Source organism: Eutrigla gurnardus (assembly GCF_963514095.1).
Source record: "Eutrigla gurnardus genome assembly, chromosome: 9".
Lineage (NCBI taxonomy): Eukaryota > Metazoa > Chordata > Actinopteri > Perciformes > Triglidae > Eutrigla > Eutrigla gurnardus.
In genome coordinates this window covers 20391056-20413313 of record NC_139923.1, presented here as the reverse complement: position 1 = coordinate 20413313, position 22258 = coordinate 20391056, and the positions used below count along the sequence as shown (strand labels likewise).

The 22258-nt window shown below is 44.2% G+C and overlaps 1 protein-coding gene across 1 annotated transcript in view; it reads left to right on the top strand.

The window, feature by feature from the left end:
* Positions 1 to 290: 290 nt before the first annotated feature.
* The window catches only part of sema3d (sema domain, immunoglobulin domain (Ig), short basic domain, secreted, (semaphorin) 3D), a 29142-nt gene continuing 7174 nt past the window's right edge, over positions 291 to 22258 (top strand). The window contains exons 1-17 of the mRNA XM_084018535.1: positions 291 to 568; positions 6958 to 7217; positions 10737 to 10897; positions 12568 to 12630; positions 12766 to 12885; positions 12981 to 13074; positions 13443 to 13571; positions 15047 to 15183; positions 16747 to 16861; positions 16965 to 17034; positions 17130 to 17274; positions 17809 to 18031; positions 18300 to 18388; positions 18609 to 18650; positions 19356 to 19513; positions 21066 to 21130; positions 21262 to 21401. Of these exons, the coding sequence (XP_083874661.1) occupies positions 7010 to 7217; positions 10737 to 10897; positions 12568 to 12630; positions 12766 to 12885; positions 12981 to 13074; positions 13443 to 13571; positions 15047 to 15183; positions 16747 to 16861; positions 16965 to 17034; positions 17130 to 17274; positions 17809 to 18031; positions 18300 to 18388; positions 18609 to 18650; positions 19356 to 19513; positions 21066 to 21130; positions 21262 to 21401 (1959 nt within the window). The 5' untranslated portion in view covers positions 291 to 568; positions 6958 to 7009. The remainder of the gene's footprint in view (positions 569 to 6957; positions 7218 to 10736; positions 10898 to 12567; positions 12631 to 12765; positions 12886 to 12980; positions 13075 to 13442; positions 13572 to 15046; positions 15184 to 16746; positions 16862 to 16964; positions 17035 to 17129; positions 17275 to 17808; positions 18032 to 18299; positions 18389 to 18608; positions 18651 to 19355; positions 19514 to 21065; positions 21131 to 21261; positions 21402 to 22258) is intronic.

The window sequence follows — 22258 nt, the reverse complement described above, 5'->3', positions numbered from 1 at the left end:
ATCAAAAAGACTCCTTCCAGACTGTGGAAAAGGGCTGCAGAGCATCTGGACCATCATCTGCATTCTGCTAGATGATTATAAGAACACTTTAATAATGCTTTCCTATACCCCGCTGTATTGTTATAGCTTTTAAGTTCTGCTTTTGCTGTTGTTTGTAAAATGTGAGGATGTGTATTGTCTGGAAGGAAGCCAGTCCCGCTGGCAGCGGTACAGATGCTGAAGGCCCCTCCCCTCCAGCAGCGGCATAATTGGCAGTGCAGCGCCCGTCTTTCCCGAGGCGAGCTGTCACAGAGCAACCAGCCACCCGACACGCGCACACTCACACGCGAGAGTGCAACGAGAGTTCAAGAGCGCGCGTGCGTTCGACTACATTTAAGGGGAGTGGAAGTATTTTTTTTGGTAGGGAAGTGATCAGTTTATCCATCCGCTGTCTGCGTGTTTGGTCGGGACGAGCGTGCGCAAGTGTCCGTCTGTACTTGAGGTTACTTTTCTCTGTTCATCAGGCAATTAAGGAGAGTGACGCTGTTGTCGGCATGGGCTGCGCGTGAGCGACGGAGTTGAACACCAGGTAAGATGAAACGGGCAACGATGACAGCGACGGTAATTCTATTCATGTGCAGATTATCTGCAGAACTCTGAGATTCTGTTTTTTTTTTGTTAGTTTCTGATATTCACTCAGCTATCGCCTTTTCCATCTGTTACATTATAATAATTCACTTGGCTGCAGTCACTGTTTCCTCTAAATGTATACCTCTTTTTGTCTATCATATTTTAATATTTTAGACCACTTCTTCAACTTTAGAGTCTTCACAACAACTTAATTCAACCCTTCAAACCCAGGATTTCATGCATGTGTCTGTCAACTTTTAACACATTCTGAATAGTGTTGTTTGAAGCACGGTGTTAATAACTTTAATAATAAAATGGATTTTGACATCATTTTTATGATCCTACTAAGAATAATTGTATCAACCTGTAAGGAAGGAATTTTGTTTAAATGACTTGAATTGTAAAAATCACAAAGAGAGATTCTTCTGGCAGATTTTCAGGGCTTTCGATCATCGTGACTAAGATAAATGAATACATTGTAAATACATTTCATGCTCCAGGCCACAGAGAGACAGCTCAGAAAAACTTGTCCGATCCATCACCGAGGTAATGTCTGTCAGGCAGACTTCTGTATATACAGCAAGCATTCAAGTACATACATGAAATTTGACTTCTGAATTGAACCCATCTGAAGCAGTAAGAGCGGTGGGCTGCTGTGAAGCATCCGGGGAGGCAGCTTCAGTGTCTTGCTCAAGGGCACTTTAACATGCAGGGAAGCGAGGATCGCACCGCCAACCTAACCCTACTGAGCCACTCAGGCGAAGGGACTTTTGAAAAGTAACTGCATGCTTCAAAACAGTATTCCAGTCTCATTTCTGCAGGAGCTCTGGTATGGGATGTGATTCCATGATGTGTTTTAATTTGTGTCTGGTTGAAGGCTCATGGTAGGGTATGTGGGGCTCCTTTTGTTCACTGTATCAATCACTTCAAACCCACACTGTGCTAACTGAGCCTCCCGTGTGCTTAAATTCACAACTGTTCCGTACTGCTTGTCTGGGCTTATCCGACGATACCCTTAAAATCACAGGCAACGATACTCAGCTGTGTTTTGAATGGCCTACAGCACCATTCCTGCACCCTGTGACAACGTCACATTCGCTGTGAGGCTTTTTCATGGTGACGGTGATGAAAACCCCAAACAAAAAGGTTATATTTTTAGAAACTTGAAGGGTTTAGGGTGAAAAGAGTTATTAAAACATACAGCACAGTAGCTTTGCCTTATATGGTCACGTTTCCAGAATCCTTCAGTGCACCCGAGCACCTTTACTACTGTTAGTATGTTTAGAGAGTCTACAAGCGGCTAGGTGCCAATGACTTGTGGACAGACAGTCCGGCTGGGTATGCCCTGTAGCCTCAGCGCTTCCTCCGTCTGCGCTGCGCGTCACTAAAGCTGGTTTGTGGAGACGAGCGCTTAACGAAAAGCCCCTCCAAGACTGAGAAGGAACAAAGAAGTTGCTTCCCACATTAGCAGGAGACGGTAATGCTCTTGAGAGGAGTCCTTGCATAGCAGGCATGGGTGTACCCTTCTATCCTCAGGCCATCGGCAGACAAGTGAGGGCACTTACTGCTGTCAGTCACTGTTCTCACATCCTGATGCTCCCATCTGCCTACCTCAGGATGGTATCAGTTTACACACACACACACACACACACACACACACACACACACACACACATATGTTCGTACATGCAGACATTTTCGGGTTGCGTGCCCAGGTCATTGCACGTTCAGCGTGTGTAGTATTACTTGTTTTGTTGCCCCTTATCGGCATGTTTATATGCTGTTGTCTCAGTTACACGGTTGCTTGTCCGTTTTGAATAGACTCAACTTTGTTTCCACTTTTATCTTTTTCTATTGCCATCGTTCCATTGAAAAGGAATCAAACCACGGATCCAATATCACTTCCCGTTCCCCATTACTCTCCCAACTTCCCGCCCTCACCCCGGTTGTGACAACAGACCTGAGCTGGAAATGTGCAGCTCCGTCCTCCACTGACAAAGGGGTTGGGGATTAACCGACAACATTAAACAAAAAGCAAGTCTTTAACAAAGGCAGCATGAGCACTATTATGTGTCTTTGGCGTATTTGGTTACCATACCAGCAGTTGGCCCTGAGTGACAAAAGAGGGCCAAAATGTAGACAGACAGGACCTCGGGGTTGGAATTTTATCCACCTCCGTAGGTTTTTTTCCTCCCCAGACATGCTCTTCGCCGCCAAAACGGAAGGAATTCCACTGGAATGTTGTCTCGTCTGGGCATTACCATTCCCTGATTTTCATGCATAGAGGTTTCCAAGCAAAGTGTTTGTCATGAGATGTTATTTTAATGTGGTGTTGTGAATGTGTTTATGTGATGCAGAACAGGGCCTGAATGATTTGCTCGGAGAAATCCTCACGTAAACACTTTTAGGGCAGCGGAGTTAACTGTCAGAGTTGTTTAGTCGTGTGAGAGGGGCGATCTGTGATCAGACAGCCTGTGGAGTTCTGATTTTTAGGATTTATTAGCAGGGAAACGGCTGCTGGAAATGCAGATTTCTCTAATGATCCATGGAGAGCTATTAAATATATTCACCTGACATGTTTCAGACTATTCATCCATTCATTATTTAGGGCTAATTTACTTCAACTTCACAGCTCATCTGTAGCTGTTTGGATGGTAACAATTTGTATGTTATGGGGATATTTTGGCAATTTACTCCCTAGTAAATTGCCAAAAAGTGGAGTAATGGTTTTTTTTTTAATTTGAAACTTAAATAAAACAGCTTGCTGCCTTGATGTTTATTTTATGACTTGAGTAAACAAAATAAAGGAAAAAAAGTATGTAAGTTTCCAAAAAGCTTTAGTGTAATAGAATATAGGTTTTTGATTTCAGTCCATAATCATCTCGCATCTCACAAGGATCACGTTTCATATTTACTTGCACTCAGGCAACAGTTAATTCTCAGTATACAGTTATGAGAGCTGCATCATATGCGTAATGTGTTAACAGCATCAGGGCAAAATACTTTAAACAGGAGTTAGAAGGAATCAATGCTGGGCTCCTCAGATCAATATTACTATTTTTTATTGTCATGCTTTGGAGACTATTTCACTTTGTTTCTCGACGTCTTGTTATGGTAAATAAAATATACACTACATTACAAGACATAAAGATAAAGAGCGGCGCTTGTCTGTATTTGAACAGTGTTACGTTTCCTTCTTTACTGCTGTTTATAACCGGAGCCAATAGAACGACTTTAACTTTAACTTGTAGATGCTTTGTTTTTGTGTTTAATGAAAATCCGGCGTGGCCTGGTGGCTGTCCTGTATTTTCCCTATTGAGACATGAACTCACACAGACTCACAGGAGAGTTACATACTCAAGGCTGAAAAAAAAAGAAGATGATTGACTGTTGCCAAGAAAAACAAGCAATATCTTGAGAGCTAGAAACAATTACCTATGTTGTTCTGCCAGGTCAGTGCCTGTGGTCTGGGAATAAAGACAAATAGCTGTGCTAATGCACTGTGTCCTGGTGAGATGGAGGGCCTTGATAATAGTGTACTCTACAGGACACCTGGGTGTTGCTAAATGCCTCATTAGGGGTGGTCTCTGTGTGAGAATGCCCGTGGCCAGGGCACTTCTTCACCATCTGCTCCATGTCTGCTGACAACTTCTGCTCGTAATATTGTTTCTTTTTAAAAGTTCAGCTACTGTACAGTTGTTATACCCCATCTTAGTCATACATTTTATGATTAAAATTATTCTTTTTTTAATTTATAACTGCTAGTGAATGGTTGTTTTATGGCACAACACTGTAATTGTGTGATGTCCAGCCCCACAATTGGAGAAGCCGGTATATTTGAATAGGCGACGCCTATGTCAAGTCGAGATCAGAAGCCAGCAGCCCCATATTGGCCGCTAACTTTTAAATCTGTCACCATTGCCATCAGGATTGTTTCCCATCACCCCCTGCACCGCGTGCTGGCCACGCTGCCAAAGACAACAGGGACTCTAGCGCCAGGAAATGGGGGTGTTAGCCTAACCCACATGGCACAAGCTGTCTGTTTCTTCTCTTTCGCACCTCTCTCTCTCTCTCTCACACACACACACACTCCTTCTCTCCCTCTCTTTCTCTTTTTATCTCTATTACTCACCCTTTCCACAGTACTGACTGACTGGCGAGGCATATTATGTGCTTCCCTGCTATATTGCGCAACCGTCTCCCATTGTCATCCTTTTCCCGGCAGATGGAGAGTTTTTAATGCTCCTCTTCAAACACTTGAGCTTTCTCCTCTTGTTTGGCGCCTATTCTTCTCGAGGGCCGCTACACGGCCCGTATCGCTGATAGATATGGGCACTCGAGCGGCAAAGAGAGATACATTACTCGAACGCTACTCACTTGGGTGAAATCGTGTCACTGCTCCCCCTGAAGATATCATGGGGGGGGGGGGGGGGATGAGCCCCACCGCCAGCAGCGTCCCCGTTGCTCACAGAATGTGCAAAGACCGCACAGATTTAAACCTGCCCACTCTCTCTGCCGATTGCCCATCCATCACCAACAGCTCTATATCTGTATTTCTAACCCTGAAGGTGTGAAGGAGCCTCAATTTGTCATCTTGAGTAAACAGCAGTCTGTTTATCATGGTCTAATCCTAACCAGTTTAAAGCTACGGGGGGTGCCCCTGATTCTCTATGTCTCAAACACCAAATGCCAAAACTGACAGTGAAAATAAATGAAGTGAAATGTGTTGTACTTTTACAACCTTTTTATCTGTCTGTCAACCAACCATGCAGATCCGTGTGTAGGTGTGAATGAATGTACGTTCACAGATTGTCAACCTACATCATTTCCATGTGTCCAATTCTTCTAACTGGAAGCAACATGCCCCCTTTTTTCGGTATTTGAGTTATGTTGCCACATCAAATCTATTAATTTAGGTTGACATTGTAAATGTTGTCACAGGTTAATGTGTGTTATCTGAGACGTGTGGATGGAAAGTAAATGAAGGCAGTCGAGGAGCAAGAAGGTCTCAGGGAGGGAGACATTCTTTTGATGCATTCATTAATTTCCTCATCGATTGCTTGGTTAATTAGTAGCGAAATGGCTGTGGAATGTGCAGGAATGCAGCTTTAAAAACACGGTACACACACAGTCGCTGGATCGAGTGATGCACTACATTCACAGCAATTGAGGAAAACCACTTTTCTTGAGGTGGCACAAACTACCAATACATGTGTGCTGACTTGCACCGGATCCAATCTGGAACAATCAATTAAGAAAGTAGATCCGTAGATGCCTATAAATATATGGAGCTACGCTTACGAGCTATTTCAGGCAGTCAAGCTCGAGCTGCCGCACGTGATGCGCTTCTATTAGTCTTTTACAGCTGAAAACTCTCCCTGACTCTGCCTGTCAAGGCTTCTGCTACTGGTCAGCCCTCCCTCTAGCTGCACCTTCAGCCCCACCACCACCCCAGCATCCACCTGCAGGGACGTTTAATGATCACTCCCTATCATCTCATGTAGGAGTGATTAGGTCACACGTACATGCAAGGCTATTTGAAATCAGCAGCAATGAAAAGAGTAACGTAAGTGCAATGCAAATAGCCATCCAAGCCGGACATTTCCGAGTTCAAAATGTCACACCAGTTACATCGTCACTTTTTCCAATATCTAAATGTTAAAGTTCCCCACCGAACATAACCACAACATGTCCCGTTCCTGCCACGACGATTTCACGTAGTTCCGTGTTCAATCAGTACACATGGCTCTATTTCTCTTTGCTTATTAGTGCCAGTAAAGCCAGCGAGCGTTCCCATGACTGTTCACCCGTACGTCTCACTTCCCCGTTGAGTGTGAACTTGCGTCTGCGTTACGGACCTCTTTAATGCACTGTCAAGTCGGAGACGGGACGCGGTTAATTGTTTTACAGGACACAAAGGAGGAGCCGACAGGGTCATCAGCCAATGCGAAAACTATTGGCAAGTATCATTGAGCTAAAGGATTAAATGAGTTGTCCAAGTCAAAAGAAGCCAGATGGGGAGAGACAGGGACTGAGAGAGGCTCGGTTGAGTGAGCGATAGCAGAATGTGACCGTTTTTTGTTCGCGTGACCTTTGTTTTGGGCAAACAGATTTAAAGACGACACAAAAGGGGAATCCGGTGAGGGGCAACAGCTGATGCAGGACGGGTAAAGAGAGGGGGACATGCCTGTAGGGCTCCATGGTGAAACGAGTGAATAGTCCCAACACAAACCTGTGCACATATCCTGTGCTAAGTCAGATGAGAGACACACTCATGCACATACACACACACACACCCTTATGAATCGCTCCTCCCTAGCTTGACTCTTTACTCTGGTCTCCCTCCAGGGTTGCAGAAAAAAGGACAGAGTGAAAACGGAACAAGACCACTCCACACACTATGAAGGAAGGGGACTCCGGCAATCAGAGTCTGGATGAAGTCGGGGCTCTGCACTGCACGTCTGGCAGTAATTATGGCAGAAAAGGGAAGAGGATTAAGCTACTATCCCATCTTTGGGTCCCATTAGTGGGATTGATGTTGTTGGCCACCCTCCCTTTTGGAGCGAGCATCAAACAAACTGTCCCCAGGGTCAAACTCAGCCAAAGAGGTAAGAAATATTGTTTCGTACTTCTGTTTATTTTATGGTGGATACATGTTTACATTTGGATACTTTTAAGTATCGCAGTTTGAGAAGAAAATAAAGTAATTTGAGGCCATTATGAATATTTTAACTTCTGCCAGCAACTTTCGTCATTGAATACTTGCACAGCTGAGTTATTGTTCAAGTTGCATGACTCACACCTATGGTTTTGTTTATTTTTTATTTTCACATTTGTTTTCCTCTCTTAGCCTTTTCTCCATCCAGGGTGCATCTTCACAGGCCATGTGTAGCTTTGACTTTCTCTTTCCCTTTAATGTGTTGTCTCCGTTCCTCTTGTGGCTTCGTGCTCACAGCCAAGCCAGAAAGGTGAAACGAGAGATTAGCACTCTCAGTTGTGCTGTTAATCTAAATGGTCTTTGAAACAACACTGTAAAGCAGAGTGAGCCATGTAAGACTCACTTACTGATCCATTAGCTAACTTTACAATTCCCCTTTTGATGGGCACAAAAAAATGGTGACTTCTATTACACGATGTATGAATCCCCTCGCTGATATACACTTTTTATACTCAAGCATGCAGTGAGTTCATAAAGACTATTTTCACAGAACATAATTGCATGTTGATGCAATCGGCCCATAGGAAACTGTCCTTCAATCTGTTGTGTGTATATTAGCGAGTCGCAGCAATGTGCACCGTGTCCAAGTGTTTAGCTTTGCGTCAACTGTTTGCTTTGTGCCACCGGGGGGAAAGCTGAATTATAGCTCTCCTTAAAACCCATTCTAAACTCCAGTGCAAACTTGACTTCAAAGTCCCCGACCCCTCATGCTAAGCATCAGCTCCGAAGAACCCACACAGATGAACTTCAGTCCTTCTCCATAAAATTGAATCCCCACTGCGAGCCAAAAGTAAACTCACTCTGACTTCAACCTCACAAAAGCTCCCCTCTGGTCAAAGGCGTCCTAAACCCGTAGCTGGAAATAGATACACATGCATGTTCTGAGTGTCCAACATAAATATATGGAAGTAGCTGAAGGAAGAATGATTGCTCAGGACAGTGTTTACGCAGCAGTTAGGCTAGTGTTTAGCTCCTCAGTTCGCCTCATTTTATGTTTGTTCCAAACCAATCAGTTGGTAAAATAATGTGAACGTGAAAATGTGATTGCATTTTAATGGGCCAATATACTGTATATATAACTTTGCGTATATATATATATATATATATATGTCTCTTGGCTCTGACTATTGCATGAAAACGGCTGACTAAACCCGTTAATTGAAGAAGCCACCTGACTAGTGGTTTCCTCTGGACCTTAGACTCACCTCCAACCCCATCATGCACACATCTTGTCATCGTCTCGTCGCTGCACACTCCTCACAAGCAGCACCGCCCAGTGATCACTTTTCAAACATCACATCACCTCCCGAGTGAAGGGTGAAACGCTCAAAGACTTCCAAAACAACTGCCTATCGACTCCAAACTTATGAACTTCCCCCTGAGAAACACATCTCGAGGCACGAGTTTAGGTTTGGTCCCGAGTCACAACATAGACATCGTGGCCTTCTGCCAAACGAAAAAGGGAAATCATCTGGTTCAAATATGTTTAATACGCTGCAAATTCAGATTGTTATGTCTTTGTTTTTAATGTGTGACCGAAAAGGATTAATTTACAACACATGCTTAGTCCTGTGGCCTGTTTTATTATTATTATTAGTCATATACAGTGGATTTGTAGGACATGTTCCTTCTTGTAAACAGTTGCTTAATATCCATTTAGTGAACAAATGTGCAGCAGATCAAAAAACATTTCACTGATGAACCGTCCGTTCTTGAGCTCGTCTTTATTGGTTTCTTTACCTTTTAGTTCTTATCAAGATTGCCGGTTGTTACGTGACTCTATGTCTTATGAAACATGAAGACAGAACATCATTCACTGCATATTAATAGCGGCCGACCGCGCCTGTGGTCATGCAACATGAGAACAGTGGCCTTGTATAATAATCAATAGGTACTTCCAATGAATATTGTCATGCTCAAGTGATGTGAGTCTCTTCCCCCAGAACATATGGCAGACTCCCATACAGCGTCATTACAGCGATGCATCTTTTCCACTTCACGCTCAGTATGTTCACTTCCACCTTCGGAGCAGAAAGCATGGTTGCGGTTGATGAAGCATTAACTTACTCATCCCGTGTGAGGTCATCGAGCATACGTTAAAGTATTACAGGGCTTAGATCTAGTTCATCAGTGGAGCATCAACCGGTTGGCAGCCAGCCAACATGGTGATATCATACTCAAATAAATGTGTGGATGAGAGCGTCTCGAGCTCCAACAGAAGAGCTAATCAAAAGTAGTTTTGTTGAGGGGGGCTCTCGTCTCTGGAGAAAGTTGTGGAGCACTATGCTAAGCAGCAACAGCTAAGCAGGCCCTTTCAAAGGGCTCATAGTGCTGTGTGTTTACAGAGCAGATTAGCTTAGCCAATGGCTAGCAGGCCTGTGTGTGTAGGGCTGAGCGATACGAGCATGTGTGTGAGCTTGTGCATAGGAGGCAGGATCGCGTGGTGTGGAGGGGGTCCTGGCAGTTCAAATATTAAGGATCGGTAACCTCTCCAATCCAATCCTTCACACCAAGAGGGTAATCACAATGTCAATCCTTTCAGAGTGACTCCCACAGGACTCCCCCTCGCATTGAGCCAGTGTTTGTTCAAGGCATGTTGCTATACTGGCAAACTGAAAAGAAGCCTGACGATAGAAGAGCTTTTCTCAGATCAAGGAGATCAAGGACACAGTGCCGAGCTGAGAATGTGGTCGGTGCAAAGCTCCCAAGAAGTGGACCCAGCTGATACTCACACAGAGCACCGCCCACTTACAGTGTACTTTACAGGTTTATTGAAAATGCTGCCACTATAAGTAAACACCAAGCTATGGTTGAGCAACAGGTCTTCCACCTGCTCTTATCCTGATCTAATCTCACATTGCCCATGACGGACATACGGTACAGCCACAGCTCATGTTTATGAAGCTGTTCAGTCATCTACAAAATGAGGTCTAGTCAGGAGAGTACAGGTAGAGGGACGAGTGGTTTCTAGAATAAATAAGCACATCACCTTGTTTTCAACTGAGAGAGATAATCTTCATGGTACATGAAGTATGAAAATACCCCTAGGTAGATATCGAGATAGCGTGCTGTTGGATTCTCCTGCTACTGTATCTCTTCTCTATCAACATGTGTAGCCAAGGTGTTGAACCACAGAGGATTACGCATGTTTCTCAAGCCGAGGCATGTTTTTTCTTCTCCCTGCAAGAGGAAACCCAGTGCTTGTCTTTGGGATTTTGGCATGAGTGAAGAGAATGAGTTAAGCTTGACGGCGTAATCCTGCTGAAACAGTTTATTTCCAACATACTATAATTCAATGGTACATGGTGGGCTTTTGAATGTAAGCTCTGTACGTACTCTGTACCGCATGGATTCATTCACCTCTCTGTTTGTCTCTGTGTCTGTCTGTCTGTCCCTCCATCTGAGCCAGAACTGCTGCAAGCCGGCAGTGTATCTCTGTTCATGGGCCCCTCCGATGGCCTCCACTCCCATTCGCTGCTGCTCGATGAGGAGAGAGGTCGTCTTCTGTTGGGAGCCAGGGATCACGTCTACCTGCTCGACCCTGACAATCTGGCCAGAGCCCCAAGAAAGGTACGCTACGTATACTGCAAAGAGTGCAGAAGAATGTGCAAATTATACAAAGAAGGGTATAGAACGATCCAAACTCACATAGCAAATCGAAGAATCAACAAGTTGTTCAGGCCATTTGCTATAATTGAGAGGTTGTTTAGACATTGAAGTGTTTACAGCAATTTCCAAAATCCCCACATCCTCCGACTGCGACACTTAATGCCTGTTTTGCCATTAGTCGGGGTGATGTAAGATATTTTTTTGCTGCTAGGCTGAAATGCACTCAGCCGAGTATTGTTTTAGAGAAGAGCTCACCTCTCAGTCTGAAACTGAGTCTGGGCTCTGTCTGGCGAGGTCAGGGTCATCCTCGTGGAGGTCACACGCAAACACACACACACACACATACGCGTTTACGGAGTGCACAAATACGCGAATGCATTTGGAACGGATGCCACATGTTAGAGTTTGTAGATGTGAGTGTGTGTTTATGCAGCTGAGGTCGATCCGCAAGTGGGTCTACGGTGTGTTTATTTGATCTTTATCTGGTTGTTTTAACTCTCTCAAAGTGTTGCCTTTCCATCGCCTCTTTGGTTATTGATACCGATGCCAGGGAGATATGCACCAAAACGTCCAATTCTTTCTGGCCTCTGGGATCAGCTCTCAACGGTGAATATGATCTAAAAAAGCAATCGTGCTGTTTATCAGTTAATGAAGAGACCTCGGGCACTAAAACACGACCGAATAGTTCGCTATCAAGCATTCCTGTTGTTGGAAAATCTAGGCCACCGATCGCTTCATAGTCTTTCAAAACCAGTTCAAGCCCCTCCGAGGCCCCTCGCCACACTCAGGCAACGCATAACATCGTAACACTGGTCTTCTGTACGAAAGTCCTCGGCGGCATGCCATCATACGGAATCATGGGATATTTTACTATTTGTGCTGGTGTGTTTGCATGCGTGCTCGAGCTCCGCGGACCCGTGAATACGTTTGGCGATAGCGCTCCTTGGTAGGATTGAGGGGAGGTAACACGCTAAGCACATAAGCCTGTTATAACACATGTGTGGACATGGCAGGGTACATTGAAGGGACACTGGGCGCTATACGTCCATGGCTCTCCCGTACCAGAAACCTGGAGGTGTTTGTTATTGTATCACTCAGTTAGTAATCTGCAAAATGTTGGAGAGAACCCAGCAGTGACATTTCTGTTCCGCTCATTTTATTTATGTTGCACATTTTAATTTAACACAGGGGAACGTATAGACCAAAGGGAAGTAAAATACAGGAAAATAACATAAATGTTCAGAGAAGAACATAAATCTAGATTCATTACAGTAAATATTGTCATATACAATATTGTGTCACTAAAAGCACATTGTTGACGGAGAAAATAAAACTGGTTCGCCTGAACTTCTCAGGCAGTTTATCCCAGACTTGAGGGGTCCCGATGGGCCCGGTCTCCACTTGTTTTTTAGCCTTTAAGAGCCACTTAAAGGCCATTCTGGAGGATCTTGGGCAGCACTTAGGCTCATATAAGGGTTAGGGGGTCAGGAGCTTAGTCAGCAGTTCCCTTTGAAGTGATCCATAAAATCTTATATCCAACTCTAAAGTGCACAAGTAGCCAGTGTAGAGATGCTCAAACGGGAGTATTATGCACGGCATGCTACATGATGAGACTGTTTATCTGCCGTTAGATTCACTGGCCTGCTCCCCGGGACCAAATGGATGTCTGCAAACTGGCAGGCAAAAACGCAAACGTAAGTGCTTCTAAAGGAAATCACGTAGATTCTAAGTGTATCCGTCCATTGTGTGTGCTATAAGATACAGTATACCTGTTAAATCACATGTCTTATAATAGTTTATCCTTGCTCTTGATCCACTCCTCATCCCAGTTGGAGTGTGCCAACTTTGTCAGGGTGCTCCACAACTACAACCGGACCCACGTCTACGCCTGCGGGACGGGATCCTTCCAGCCCATCTGTGCTTTCATCGAAGTCGCCGGCCCCAGAGAGGTAGGGGTGTGAGCGCACAAATCTCAGCAGGACTAATGACACACGTTCACATTTAACTTGAAAGTGTGACACGATCTTCATTTTCGCCCCGGCAGGATGGCGTGTTTCATCTGCTGCCTGGCACGGTGGAGTCTGGCAGGTTGAAATGTCCCTTTGATCCCTCGCAGCCATTCACCTCAGTCCTCACAGGTAAATACGAGCCGTCGCAAAACACTTGGGCCGAGTGCATTTCTATGCACGTGTCTTATTTTTCTCGCACTTTTCCGCAAATGATTTCACTAGAGAACGAGGCAAGCAGGGATTTCTCAGGCAACAACACATTAACTTGGCAGAACCATGTAAACAACAAGTGCTTTTGAGCATTTTCTCTCATTCATGTTTGTTTCTTGGAATGTTTTTTCTACATAGTTTCTCTGAGGTAAACACATGAAATAGCAAAAGATAAACAATAACTTTTTAGTTTGAAAACTTTCAATTCTGTGGTTTGTTTTTACATTGAATACCTGCTATATGACTGTACAATAATGTTCCCTATGTGCTACCCGTGTCTGTCCCAGATCAGTACCTTTACGCGGGCACATCGTCAGACTTCCTGGGCAAAGACACCACGTTCTCGCGCTCCCTCGGCCCTCCGCCTGACCAGCACTTCATCCGCACGGACATGTCCGAAGAATACTGGATCAACGGTACGCACGCGCTGAACGCTCTCAGAAAAAAAACCTGTTATTGCTTTTTCTCCAAACTTCCAGCCTCTCCGCGGACACAAAGAGCCTCTCTGTGCCCTCAGGATGGTTATTGACATTCCAGCGCCGAGGAAACAATCCACTTATTCATGTAGTTGGAACTTTTATATGAATGCTGTGGCTGAGCGGGGACCACACCTACGGGGGGATTTACAGTGTGTCACGAAAATGTGCGTTCTTAGTCACACAACCGCACACACACAGTCACACACACATGGGCATGCACAGTCATCGCAGAGGAGGGAGTTCTCTCTCTCTGTACACATCTCAGGTCTCCAGGGTTTTACAGCCACTGATGGGTTGTCGTGTATCAACAGTTGTCACCGGGATTTAAATCCTTACACATGGTCTCCACATTTCACAAGAGCACAGTCGGAGATGTTTGGAGTAATTATCTCTCTCTCTCTCTCTGTGCATGTGTCGGCGCAGGGGGAAGGCGGAGAGAGAGAGAGCATGCGGCGTCCTGCGGTGTTTCTGTTCCGCGAGCCTGTGGAACATAGGACTGAGGACTAACAATGACCTTCTGTCGCGTGTTAGCAATCGTACATTAAGCTGTTCCAGTCGGGGGAATCACCCTCTGGTGGTTGGCTCGGCTTCTAGGGGCTGAGCTAATGTTGATGTAACGTCAGTCCAACACTTACTGTGAGCCTTTGGACTACGGTGATCCAACTCTGAAGGTCCCCTTCACCTCTATGGGCTGTTTTATCATCTTTCAGCTTCTTGTTTTAGTTTTACAGCAACTTTACAGTTTTATCAACTACTTTCATCAAACTATTTTCCAGGAGGCAATAGCTTGATAAACCCACCGTATCGCTACCTGTCCAGCACCAAAGTGCAGACGGAGTTAGCATCTAACCGGTGAAGCTAATGGAACATTTAGCAGCTGCACGGCTGCAAATGAATGGCAGTGTTTCCCTGTGCTGGATGTGAGAGTGGGGTATTAAATCTTTATAAGGTGGTGGTAGTATGTCAGCGTGTTGCTGCCCTTAAGTGACTACGTTTAATTAAATGGTCTGAAGGCTGCTTCAAACACCGGGGACACGTGATTAGCGTAGATATTTGCACCTGGGTGTTCCAGCTAAAGATGATCTTGCCACGCTGCTTCTTAACAGGCTGAAAATCATACAAAAGTAAACAAAACTGCTTTTAAACTAAGCTAAATATCCTGAAAAACACTGTATTAGACCATGTATCAAACTATACAGCGATTTGAGGATTTATGTGCAGCCCGAGCTTTAGCTTAGTAGACACCACGGGTAATAAATCAGACCTTTCTGTAGAAATAGAGCAAGACTGTAAATAAATGCGTGCTAAGTGTAGTGTTAATGTCGCCTCCAGGCTGCAGCGCATGGCAAATCCATTAGTCGACGTACAGTATGTTAACACTCTCTCTCCCTTTTCCTCCTTTGTGTCTTCAGAGGCCAGGTTTATATCGGCTCATCCCATTGCAGACACCTACAACCCCGACGATGACAAGATATACTTTTTCTTCCGCGAGGTGTCGTGGGAAGGCAACGACAAGAGCATCCTGTCCCGAGTGGCTCGTGTGTGCAAGGTGGGATATATGACATGAGAGAGGTGTAGAAAGTGGGATGTACAGTGTAGAGAGGCATGATGGGGCAGGTATGGGAGAAAGAAGGGGATGGAGGAGTAAAAACACAGACTAGGAGACTTTGAAACGCAGTTGGTAATAAGAGAAATGCTGCTTGGAAGACAGCAGGTGTTATATAGTGAGACTATAGAGAAAGACAAGTAGGAGTGCAAGACCAAATTCGCAGAATTTGGAGGAGTCTTAACTCCCACAGTGATCTGATGGGATAAGGATCTTCGTGTCAGCTTCTACAGAAGTGTTTTATGTCCCCCAGGAGGAGGCCTTCCTGATATATTCTTCTTTTCTTAGACATCTAAAAGAGTCTGCCAGGACCAGTAAATTGTGGTTCAAGCCCCTTTGTGCACTGCTAATGATCAATGTAGATCTTTGCGCCGCCTCACTGTCATCATCGTTTTTTTTTGCATGGATTGCATGCATTCTCTATTTAAAGGGTGATAAAAAAAGACTTTTTGCATCCCAATACATTACACGTTATGTTTATTTAGCAGATGCTTTTGTCCAATTCAATTTTCAGTGAGAGCTGTGTCACCATTTAAAGATCTTGTGGTTAGAAGCACAATGCCAAACTCTCCACACGAAAACAATGTGAATGTCAGTTGTTTGATGCTGCAATTTGAGAAGAATATCATGTTTCAGTGCGAAAAGTTCATGTTGTCAACATGTGAAGCTATAAGCCTGGATGGCACTGCACAGCTGAATGAGGGGACCATGAATCTAATACACCATACATTGTACCATTAGTCATTCCAAAAGGGACTAGCCCATACAGCAGTTTGCTATTAGCATTCAGAGGCCTATTGCTACATTCTTAGGAAAACCCTTTCAGCCTCTTTATGACTTGGGAGTAAGCTGCAAGGCAGACTGGAAGGAAATTCCTCTGAATTACAATTACCCTCTCTTCTTCTTTCTCTTTCGGCTATCTGTCTCTTTTGGTCTTTGCATTTTATTTTTTCCCCTTCACACTCATTATCTGTAAGTGTGAAAGTGCATGTAAAAGTCCCCCTTGAAGATTATCACCATTGTCAAACATCCTCATTAATGCTTACATTTTTATAAACATCAGTGGGTTTGTGTTTTCTATGCATTACAACGAGGTGCACTTGAATGTTCTTACCATGGCTCAATCAAAGGATGCCACTTAGCAATTCATATGCTGCGATAAAACCTTATGAGTCCGTAGCATCACTTGATTTTAGTGCTCTTCACTTCCATTTGTTTCTCTTCTCCTTCGACATGTTCTCTCTTTCCCTTACTCCCGCCTGTCACTGTGCTAACAAGAAGGGTCCCCTTTGTGCTGGTTAAACAAGCAGATCCGTATTAGAGGCATGCGGTTCACCTGTTTATTTTCCTAATTAGTGCAGGAAATCAGAGCCAGGCTGCGGCGCTGTGTGGTTGCGGTTCAAGTACAAAGTGTGCGTTTATTAATTGTGGCGGTCTCTTGGTCACGTCGGACAGCTGCACTATGCTGACTGTGGTTTTGACACAGCGTATGTGGTTGCGTTTCAGAATGATGTGGGTGGGCTCAGGAGTCTGACCAATAAATGGACTACCTTCCTTAAAACCAGACTCGTGTGTTCGATCCCCGGCCCGGACGGAGTGGACACACACTTTGACGAGCTCCGTGAGTGATTGTGAACTGAATTCCATGTCAGCAGTGGTAGAAATATATCTAATTTGTGCAGATAAACAAGTAACCTCCACGTCGTTTCCCCTCTTATTTGTAGAGGACGTCTTTCTGCTCCCGACCAGAGATGACAAAAACCCCAAAGTGTATGCAGTGTTCACCACCTCCAGGTAACTTCAGTATTCACCACACCATCATAAACACTACCCCGTGGCCTCTCCTTTTCTTCCCTAGCCGTAAGCCGCTCTCTTGTTTCCTCTTTCAGCTCCATTTTCCGTGGCTCAGCAGTGTGTGTGTACAGCATGGCGGACATAAGGGCCGCGTTTAATGGACCTTATGCACACAAGGAGGGGCCCGACCACCGATGGGTGGAATACGAGGGGAGGATACCATATCCCCGTCCTGGAACGGTGCGTTGCCAAGTGAAAAGCACAGAGACAAACTCATACGTGATCGCTCCTAGCTATATATATGATTTTCTTTTCACAAATTAGTGAATCTGGCTAATTACAGAATAATAAACATTGCAACAATTTGAAAAGTGGTGGAATCGAGGATGAAGCGTTCAAGATGCTGGAGGGTATGCTCGCTCACATCTGCATATGATGTATGACACAAGCTTGGCTTCGTTGAGGTTACTCGACATGTTGAATCTGAATTAATTTTGTTTGTACAAAGCACAATCAAGGGAGGAAAGGGGATGTATAGAGGCTTAAGTGTAAGGTGTACAGCTGTTTCAGCTATAGTGTACACAGCAAGGGGGGGAGCTGGAGTGATACAGATGTTCCAGATGTGCTTTGCCTCCCGCTGTCCCTCGTTTGACCACCAGAGGGAGACATGCACTATCACATTGTAAGACAGAAGCCAAGTCGTCAGGGAGTGAAATCATCATGTGATTGTGAAGCTTTAGACGAGCTCAAATTTGTTTTCGTTTTGTCCTTCAGTGTCCCAGCAAGACGTACGATCCGCGGATCAAGACCACCAAAGACTTCCCAGACGAGGTTGTCAGTTTCATTCGGTTCCACCCTCTCATGCATCGCTCCGTCTACCCTCTGACCGGCCGTCCCGTGTTCACACGCATCCGAGTGGACTACACCCTCACTCGGATCGTGGTCGACAGGGTTTTGGCGGAGGACGGACAGTATGAGGTCATGTTTCTGGGAACAGGTGAGACGCACATTTCTCTCAGTCGTCGCTTGAAGTTGCATCTGTGACCAGCAGAGGGCAGTAGATCACTATGAAATGTCCTTGGCTTGAATGTGATTTGCTAACCAGTGTTGACATTTTATTTGCCTTAGAGAAGAGAGTGTATGGACCTTAAATAATTAAGCGCCCACACTTGGCTGTTTTTCATGATTCACTTCTAAAAAAAACATTCATGAGTGGTTTGTCTGTGATTTATGCCGATCCTGCATCCTTTTTCACTCTGTCATAGATGTCGGCTCAATTCTGAAGGTGGTGAGCATCACTCAAGACAACTGGCCAACAGAGGAAGTGGTGCTTGAAGAACTTCAAGTTTTCAAGGTTCTGTGTGCAACACAGCTACACTCACAAATACAGAAACAGGAGACTTGCACGCTTTTATTTGCTCCGAGCTTTTTGATAGACAATGCCAACTGTTCTCTCGCTGTCCTCAGAGGACCAGTTGATTCATCAGACATCATCATTCCTCAGAATGTTCTATTGTTTTTACTCAAACAGTGCTCCAGCAGTGTATATTTATTGAGGTGTTCACTTTTTGCAGGTTCCCACATCCATCCTCACTATGGAGATCTCTCCTAAACAGGTTTGACCTCATTCTCATCCTTTTTTTTCCTGACACTATTTCCCCGTCTTCATTCATACCACATGCATTCAGTGTGTCCCTGATGTGGCACACGACATGCTGTTTTTTTTTTTCATCTATTTCACTTTGCTCTGTCTCTTTAGCCTTCCCCATTTTCTTGTAGCCCTCTGCCCTCCTCCTGCCTCATTATCTTCGGGTCAGGGGTGTCAGTAGACACTTCAACCCCAATCATTGCTTCCATTAATCTCCAGCAGCGTTTGACGTGTGTCTGTGTCTGCATGTGCATGCTTATTAGTTTTTTTCAGAGGATGCTTGGAAGTTCTGTTCAGGAATCACGAGTCACGAGTCAGAGCAGATCATTAGAGTGAAAATCCCTTACATTCAGAAAAATCTGAGTGGTTTTCTTTCATGTATCAGTTTCGGGTTTGGACATTGCAAATAAGTCTTTTTGTTATACAGCCTCGACCCCCAGTTATTCTTCAGCTAAATTCACAGTAGGAACCCTGAGGAATTGATATGTGGAAAAAAAAATATTTTATGCACAAACCACACAGTGTTTTATGGCCTGCTTCTGTTTTCCTACCTTTTCTCTAACATTTCTTGCTCTTATAACCAAGAATTACGTTATGGTGATAAATTTGAACTTGAAATTGATTTGTATGTTTACCTTTCCTCAAGCAGAATGTGGTGTGTGTTTCACTATAGCAACAGCTCTACGTGGGTTCAAGTGAAGGGCTAGCCCAGGTCTCACTCAGTAGATGTCACCTGTACGGCCAAGCCTGTGCCGAATGCTGCCTGGCTCGAGACCCCTACTGTGCCTGGGACGGACACACATGCTCACAATACGTCCCCGCATCCAAGAGGTATGCCAACCTCACTTTGCAGAGTATGAGGCATTACGCAGAGCATGAGAAACGACCCTTTTAATTGTTATTTTTACTTCACATCATCCACTCTATCACCATAAATAAACATGCAGATGAAGCACTGTTAATTAAAATGTGGTGAAATACATTTTTCAACACATAAGACTATTCATGGGTAATTACAAAAATCAAACATGTAACCATCTGTAAGCAGGACACACACGTGTGTACATACACAAACTCACAATTCACAGTGTACTCTTAAAAATGTTACTTTTAAATGTATTTCCTCTCAGGGTGTGCAGAGCTGTTGCACATTAATTATTGAACTGTTTTTATGTGGCTTAGCATCACAGCAATACACTTGGAAATATGAGAGATCCAAAAAAAACAAGAAAATCATAAAATGTTTATCTATAAACTGCTTTATATACTGACCCTTTGTTGGCCTATAGTTCTTTGTGGAGTGTGTGTGTGTGTGTGTGTGTGTGTGTGTGTGTGTGTGTGTGTGTGTGTGTGTGTGTGTGTGTGTGTGTGTGTGTGTGTGTGTGTGGCTGGCTGGCTGGCTCTTTATTCTGGAACAAGCAGGCGGAGTTCATAGTTGCTATGTATGTTTTCTATTTTGGTTCTCTTCACCTCTTTGGCGTTTTTTTCCATGCCAGAGGGTGTTCGCCCATTTAAGGTATTGATTAGAGAGATGGTCCAGACTGATTAATGCTACTGCCATGCCACGATTGTAGAGTGAGCCCTGGAGGTGCAAAAGCATATGTGTGCATACTCCTTGTGTGTCTTTTTGTTTGTGCGGTTGCTCGCACGCATTGAGGCTCTCCAGAATATATACCCTACAGTGAGAGGTCACACTGCCACATTATTGGCCAGTGGGGATGCTGTTATGATTTGTGGAACAGTGGGGGCTCTGCGTTTGGTCTCCAGGGTCTTTGAAAGCTGATCTCCTCCACAGTGAGCGTAGGCTACAGATGTCCCACCACACAGGTCTGACAGGAGGCCGAGATGGTGAAATCAATACAAACCGAAGGAGCCCAAGTGAGCGGCACCATCTAGAGGCCAAAGAGACATTATTTTGATTTATTTATTTTAAAATGTATACCATATAGTTTATGTGGGAAAAAATAAATATATCTGCATTTCCTTTTTTTAGGCATTTTTTCTGAAGTCTGAACCTCTTCTGCAACCACAGAAAGACAAAGAGAGTTACCAATAATCAGTTGTCAGATGAAATCACATTTTAAATGCTTGTGAAAAGAATTGCAGGCAATTTCTTCACATGTTCACAACAGCATTCCTATTTTAATAGTATATGCACATTTGACATTTGAGAAAACATTCTGACAGATTTGAATGATGTTTTGTATGAGAATACGCGGTTGTTGGCACTGTCCCTTTAATTTTACTCATATTTAATGATTTCAAAATGTTTTTTATTATTATTTTTAAATTGTTGAGTGTTGCCTTCATTGTGGCTGTGTTTTGCATGTCTGAAATCTGATGGTATTACTGAAACAACTTCTCCACCTTGTGTGTTGTCCAGACGAGCCAGACGCCAGGACATCAAGCATGGAGACCCTGCCAGTCAATGCTGGGACACAGCAGACAGTACGTAGACCTCGTTCTCTTAAGAAGTTCAGCCCTTACCTGTCTGTTTCTTTTCCATGCCAGAAACCTGCACCTTTTTTTTAGAACCAGAGAAAATACTCACTAACAGATTGATATTGTGTTTTCTTTAGGTCTCGTTGGGGGATGGGCGGAGGAGAAGGTCCTCTATGGGGTGCAAAGCAACTCCACCTTCCTCGAGTGTATCCCCAAATCTCAACAGTCTCAGATCCGGTGGTACAAACAGAGACCTGGATCCGAACGCAGGGATGAGGTCAGAGAGTGCAACCGCTAACACATGAGTACACACAACACCCTGACATAAATGATGTTTCCTTCCCTTCCTGAATTTACTGTACCTGAGGGGTGAAATGTTCTTCAAGCCAGGTCACAAAGCAGGGGAGGTACAGGGCAAAAGATGCACATATGTCATTTTGTTTTTACATTCGTACTTCAAAGCATCCAAAAACATACTTGACTTCAACCTCACCAGGTCTGAGCCCTGAACCCATCAGCGCCTGTTTGTGCTACAAATCACACTGCTGCAGGTCCTGCTTATGTTGGGGAAGATCAAGCAGTGCTTGGACCTAAAGGATGCCGTTCACTGCTTATATCACACAGTTTGACACCCAGGTGGAATACAAAGTCACATCCATTGAGGATTTATAGGTAATACCTACTTCACTAGTTCCTTGAATACGCTCATTATAGTTTATGAGCCTCCAGGGCTGAGATGTTATGCAGCCCCTCTGGATTTGAGGAATGTAAGAGATGGCTTAAGCCAGACGCACCTGCGTGGTTGGGATGTTATCTAACTCATATGGAAAATAATGGAAAAGAAACATTTCACATTTTGTGTAGCTTTTTCTCATGTATTTATGCTGGAATGCAGCTGATTTTCCCTGTGGGCCACCGTAGGTGGAGGGAAAAATACAGATTCTTCTGTGTTCTGGAGGACAGGAAAATCGAGTAGTGGATCATAAAACCAAATCTGCACCCTATCGCTTTATAAAACACTGACTTCTGAAAGAGCATTGCTTAAAACAGATTGAAAAGAGTTGTTTTAGTTAAACTAAACAAGTGATGGACTATTTGGTGAAAGAATGCAGAAAATGACCATTTTAAGGGCAT